The sequence below is a fragment of the Primulina tabacum genome, chromosome 11, assembly GCF_025594145.1.
Source record: "Primulina tabacum isolate GXHZ01 chromosome 11, ASM2559414v2, whole genome shotgun sequence".
NCBI classification, from domain to species: Eukaryota; Viridiplantae; Streptophyta; class Magnoliopsida; order Lamiales; family Gesneriaceae; genus Primulina; species Primulina tabacum.
In genome coordinates this window covers 15,186,587-15,193,179 of record NC_134560.1, presented here as the reverse complement: position 1 = coordinate 15,193,179, position 6,593 = coordinate 15,186,587, and the positions used below count along the sequence as shown (strand labels likewise).

At 34.4% G+C, this 6,593-nt stretch overlaps 1 protein-coding gene across 1 annotated transcript; it reads right to left on the bottom strand.

The window, feature by feature from the left end:
* Positions 1–2,823: 2,823 nt before the first annotated feature.
* Positions 2,824–4,630, bottom strand: LOC142518887 (uncharacterized). Its single transcript, XM_075621734.1, has one exon. The coding sequence runs from the start codon at positions 4,491–4,493 to the stop codon at positions 2,946–2,948; it is 1,548 nt and encodes a 515-aa protein (XP_075477849.1). The 5' UTR covers positions 4,494–4,630; the 3' UTR covers positions 2,824–2,945.
* Between the last annotated feature and the right edge of the window lie 1,963 nt (positions 4,631–6,593).

The following is a 6,593-nucleotide window of genomic DNA, read 5'->3' as shown; positions in this document are numbered from 1 at the left end:
ATTCCGAGAGAAATACATGATGATTAAAATGTTTTGTCAGAACCAAAACTGATGAGAATCCTGAAATCTCTATCAATTATATTAATACTGAAAAAATATGGAACCGAAAAGATATAAAAGAAATTGATGAGATATTTTCTTACAATGTGGCATTTGACATCATAAATGACAATGAAGATCATGAACCAAAATCTTTTGGTAAATGTAAAAATCGACAGGACTGGATAAAATGAAAAGATGTCATCCAGGTTGAATTGGATTCGCTAAATAAACGTAACGTTTTTGGACCTATAGTCCTTACACCTGAAGGTGTAAAACCTGTTGGGTACAAATGGGTCTTTATTCGAAAACGAAATGAGAAAAATGAAATAGTAAGATATAAAGCTTGACTTGTTGCACAAGATTTTTCTCAAAGACCTGGAATTGATTATGAAGAAACGCTTTCTCCTGTTATGGATGCAATTACGTTTCGGTATTTGATTAATTTGGCGGTATCTGAAAATTTAGAAATGCGTCTTATGGATGTTGTCCAAACTTACTTATACGGATCACTCGATAATAATATATATGTGAAAATCCCTGAAGGATTTAAGATGCCTATAGCACAAAGTTCAAAACCCAGAGAATATTATTCTGTGAAATTGCAAATATCATTATATTGGTTAAAGCAATCCGTTTAAATCTGGTATAATCGGCTAAGTGAACACTTAATAGAAAAAGGAATATGTAAATAATTCAATATGCCCATGCATTTTCATTAAGAAAACAACATCCGAATGCGTAATTATTGTTGTATATATTGATGATTTAAACATCATTGGAACGAATAACGAAATTCAAAAGGTTATGTCGTACTTGAAGGAAGAATTTTAAATTAAAGACCTTGGAAAAACAAAATATTTTCTGGGTTTGCAAATTGAACAAAAAGAATGTGAAATATTTGTTCACCAATCAAATTATACAGAAAATGTCCTTAACGTTTTAATATGGATAAATCAAATCTTTTAAGTATTCCAATGGTTGTTAGATAATTAAATACAGAAAAGGATCAATTTCGTCCATGTGAAGATGATGAAGTTATTCTTATTCCAGAAGTACCATATCTAAGTGCTATTGGTTCCCTTATGTATTTTGCAAATTGTACAAGACCTAATATATCTTTTGCTGTAAATTTATTGACAAAATTTAGATCATATCAAACAAAGAGACACTGGAACGAAATTAAACATATATTCTGTTATCTACGAGGAACGACAAATTTGGACTTTTGTATTCAAAATATACCAATCAAAGCATAATTGGTTATGCTGATGCTGGGTATTTATCTGATCCACACAAGACACGTTCCCAAACCGGATATGTATTTACTCGTGGAGGCACTGCAATTTCTTGTTGTTCACAGAAACAAACACTCATAAAAACTTCATCAAATCACGCCGAGATTATTGCACTACATGAAGCAAGTCATGAATGTGTATGACTAAAATCAATGAACGAACATATCCAAATCTCATGTGGATTACCATTCGACAATAAACCTATAATATTATATGAAGATAATGCTGCATTTGTTGCTCAAATGAAAGAATGATACATAAAAAGTGATAGAACTAAACATATTCCCCCTAAGTTCTTCGCATTCACCCAAGAACTTCAGAAGAATAAAGATATTGATATTCGTTACATTCAATCAAGTGAAAATTAATCAGATCTCTTCACAAAGACGCTTCCTACGAAAATATTCAGAAAGCATAGATATAATATTGGGATGCACAATCTACGAAATTTGTGAAGAATTGTTCGTGCTGCACTCTTTTTCCCTTACTATGGTTTTTATCCTAATGAGCTTTTCCTAGTATGGCTTTTAACGAGACAGTATAAAACACGTAATGAAGACAATCATCGTATCATGATCATCATCACAAGAGTGAGTGTTGAAAAATAAGAGTTGTAATATTTGAATGTTGAAAATAAAAGTTGTAAATATTGAAAATTAGTCTGTGATAATGTATGTAATGATATATTTATTTTTGGATTATTTTAAAAGAAAATCTATAAATACGTCTCTCAATTTGTGAAAAAAAGCACAATTGAGTAGAGAAAATTTTTTATAAAATACCTTTAAGATTTTTACTTTTCACCGTAAATTTTTATTTTCAACAATAAACAGATCCACTCCCCAAACAAACACAATTTGTCTGCTTCATATATAAAGAACGTATTTGATTAATATTTTACATCCTGCCACTTTTTAAACCTGCATTTTATCATATCTGAGTATTAATTATTAACTGTCATGGGTACCAAACAATAAACTAATTAACCCACCAGACTACAATATAACTAATCCCTTCACTTTTCTACCACTCTATTAATCAATTACTTTAGCAGGCTCAATAAGCGTAGACAAACAAAACCAACAAACAAACACACGCAAAGAAAAAAATGATCTTCATCTATGCACATCAAATTTATCTTCTTTGCACCAAGTATAGAAGTACAACGCATTCCCCGATATTATGATTAGTTACGGCACAATCAAAATATTACATATTTATTACATTTAATATAGTCTCGTCTTAAAAGGAAACCAACAAAAAAGTACGCCAGTCAAATGCATCTGGGTATCAAGAAAAAAACTATCAAGGACAAAAAAACACAAAACAAATGAATGATGATGCAAGCAAACTCATTCTTCTTTCCCTCCGCTGAAATTAACATGATTTTGAAAAGTTATAATTTATAAAAACAATGTGTCAACATTTCATGCGTGATGGGGGAAGTGGAATAAAAGAAAAATAAGAAAACAGGAATCCGGGATGATGAACAAAAGAAGACACCATAAAAACTTCAATATCTTGATATCATGTGACAATTCCAATTAGAAAACTATTTCTTATACGGTACAAATAACTAATAATAGAATTGCTGATGGAATGGGCAAATCACCAGGGTGACCTCGAGCCCTCTCTAACAGAAGGGGATCGGAAAGCTACACTGTTCTCTCTTCCCAATCTAGAAAGACTCCTGCCACTTTTAGGAGTATTTAATCCAGGGCTTCCACTACGATAACTGGCTCTCAAAGATTCATCAATAGATCGAGATGATTTGGCAATGGCCTTCCTCATAAATTTCTGGGCAGCAAGTGAAAGCAAGCGTGCGCTAGGACTCACACTTCCCCCCCTGACGGGGGAAGGCAATGGTGGTTTCTGATACATCTTTGACCTCTCCCTCAGTTTCCTTGCAGCCTCCCTAGACAAAGAATGTGCTTTAACATCCCTTGAAGGAGGCATCGGAATCTTGAATTGTGGACCATCCCCACTACCCCCAATATCTATAGGTGTTTCCTCTGGCTCTAATCTCAATGGTGTCCCCTCAATCTCTCCCCAGGTTATGAATGGTGACTCATCCAATCCTGGAGCAGGTGATGGCGTTTTCAAGAAACTATATCCATTGTCTGCTTTCTTCTCAGACTCCACAAAAAATCTGTTAGGGGTTTTCCTCAAATCATCCAAATCATACTTCTTCACCTTATCACTGTCTCCACTCGACATAGGAACCGGGGTAGTCCCAGCCATAGGGCTGTAAAGCATGGAAAAATTCTCTTCATTCAGCAATGAAGTAAAACCAGCAGTTTTGGTTTGGAAACGTGTGTTGGACCTGTTAATCTCCTTAGTCATACCCTTCAACCGCAGTGCTCTTTCCTCGGGAGTCAAGGGAGCTTCCCCTCTGTCAGCTGGATGATACATAAGTAAATTCTTGGCCGTGTATTTCCAACCTTCCAACGTGCTCACTGGCTGATCCGATGTGCCATACCCATCAGTACTAGTTCTCTCCCGTTTGTTTCCATCCTCGATCGAACAATTCTCCTGAACACCCTCGGTTTTTTCTCCTTCTAACAAATATTCATACTTTTCCTTCCTCTTCCTATTAACTCTCTCCATAATCCTGAAAAAGCTCTCATTATCCTCGCTCGTGTACTTTCGAAAGAACTCATCAAGTGGCAAAGAAACATCCACTCCATCCTCTTCCTCAACAATATCATCGCGTACATCATTAACATCATCACCCTTGCGCTCGCTGTTAACGTAGGGAGTAACAGAAGTATTCCGGAATAAGGACGAACCTGGCGTGGCAGTGCGGAGGGACACATCAACCGTGGAGGGTTCTCCACCTTTTCTCCTTCGACGGCGCTCAAGAATCTTGAGCTGGGCGTCGCGGATAAGCACGGGGTCCTGTGTACGAATAGCCTGCAACCACTCGAGGCGATCGCGCAATTTGGGTATGTCTGGGAAGAAATCTCGCTCAATGATCTTCTCGATGACGGCTACATAGGTGTCCTCATCTAAAACCGCGGGGCTGCGCAACCGCTTGCGGGTGGGTGAATTCGAAGACGCAGAAACAAGTGAGCTATCAGGGTTTGGGTTATGATCGGAAGGCGCCGGTGAAGGGGTGGAGATGTGGCGAGGAGAGTGACCTGGGGATAACAACATGATCAGTGGCTTTAGGATTCACGGATTTCAGAAGAATCTGGAGATTGGGCGGAGGAATCAGGGTTATGGAATTGGGGGAAAAACGAAGCTCTTCAATTTCGTCAAAGGTGGAAAATTAAAGCTAAGAATCCTTTGAATGTTTACGCTTTTAGTAATTATTATATTATAATATTATTATTAGAACTGTGAAAAGAGAATGAAACAAAACCGACAAAAATAAAAGAAATGACTTATCCGTAGTTTTCGATGAATCTCTCTCATTTTTTTTTTCCTTTTGCGATCTTGGAAATTGGTTGGTGTCTCTTACTTTCTAGTCATTTTTGTTTTCTTCTCGTTCTGTTATCATATAATTTCATTTGAGATTTTAATAATCAGTAAATTCTTGACATTTGGATTTATAATTGCCTATACTTTATTGAACAATTCAATGTATTCTTCAAATAATGATTATTAAATATTTGCTAATAGATCATTGTCTTGCAATATCATTTTTAAACGATATCTATAGAGATTTACTTGGCATCAAACTATAAGTAGATATTTTAACATGAATACAATAATTGAGAATATAATTTTATTTTGTATTATTTGTGAAACGTCTACCACTTAAAATTTTATCGAAATATTTTAAAAAAATATTTGTGACAAAAAATACACAAACTAATAGACATTTAAATAAGTTAAACATAAGTTTTAAAATTCATCCAATCACTGACTAAAAATATTTGCAGTTACACGAAATTTTAAAATGTGACATCATCGAGGAGTCACGGTTCAACAAAAAGAACACCAATAAATATCTAAAATTTTAGTCATATTAGTGAAACGTCCACTGCTCGTTTTTCTTAAAAAGTATTAGAAATTTTTTTCTTTCTAATTCATTCGGTCGAAACACTAAGCATTTAAAATATAAATATTTTGCATCATTTAAAAAAAATCAACCAACTATTATCTGAAAATTCAAAAGAAAGTAATTTAAAGCGTAAAATCGTAAAACATCAACCAACCTAAACTAACATTATTTCAAAAATAAACTTAACTCTAACATCCTCTCAAAAATCTCTCAAAAGTATCATAAATCATACCATCTTTGAAGGAGCTTAAATCTTAAACATAATTTTTGCGGAAAACTAGCGACAGTCGTCGGGTTGTGTACACCTTCACTCTAGCAAGATCAACCATCAAGATCTCTATTAACATCAATCTGATACTCACCTGCATCAATCACACCTAGTGAATTATTGACTCAGCAAACCTTAATCACGATAGCAAGTAATACATATACATTCACAAGCAACTGTGAAAATACTTTTAATAAAATAACTTTTCATGAACATAAACTTTAACGTTTTCCATTCAACATATCATATCATATTTCTTTTCATCATATCATATCATATTTCCTTTCAACATATACGTATACGTTTATCTTTTTATTGAATTTAGATCCTCAATTGTGACTTTTGTATTAGCTAGAGGTTGATGGATCCATCTACGTATTACCACGGTACCGGACGAAGGGGATATCAGCGACACTCTCACCCATCAACTGAGTCTTGGCCTTACATATCATCGTATCATCGTATTAGTCACAATCAATTCACCTCCTTCAACTTTTCATATTTCTATCACTTGTAAAAATTCGTGCACGTATAAATCATTTTTCTTTTAAACCAAGCATGTAACATATATTTTAGCATTAGCGTTTCATCATAAAATTTCATAAACATTTTAACATTTATTACAGCATTCAAGGACACTGCCAGGACGTTAAAAATTTTTAGTGTAAAATGACCGTTTTGCCCCTAAAACCCCAACTTTCCCTAATTTATCCTTAGACCACAAAACAACAATCAAAATCCATCCAAACTTAACATATCACCTTAAAAGACACCCATAAATATTTATTAGACATAAACTTTGGCTTCTCGACTAATTTCTCAGTTTTTTTTAAAACTTAGACGTACATCCTGGTTTTGACTTGTATGGACTCAAAACTTAAGCAAACTTTATCAAACTTGAACCATAGCTTAATAACACCTATGAAGGAACGAGTGTGCTAGTGCCTTCGAAGGCATTTCAAACACTATATTCTTCAAT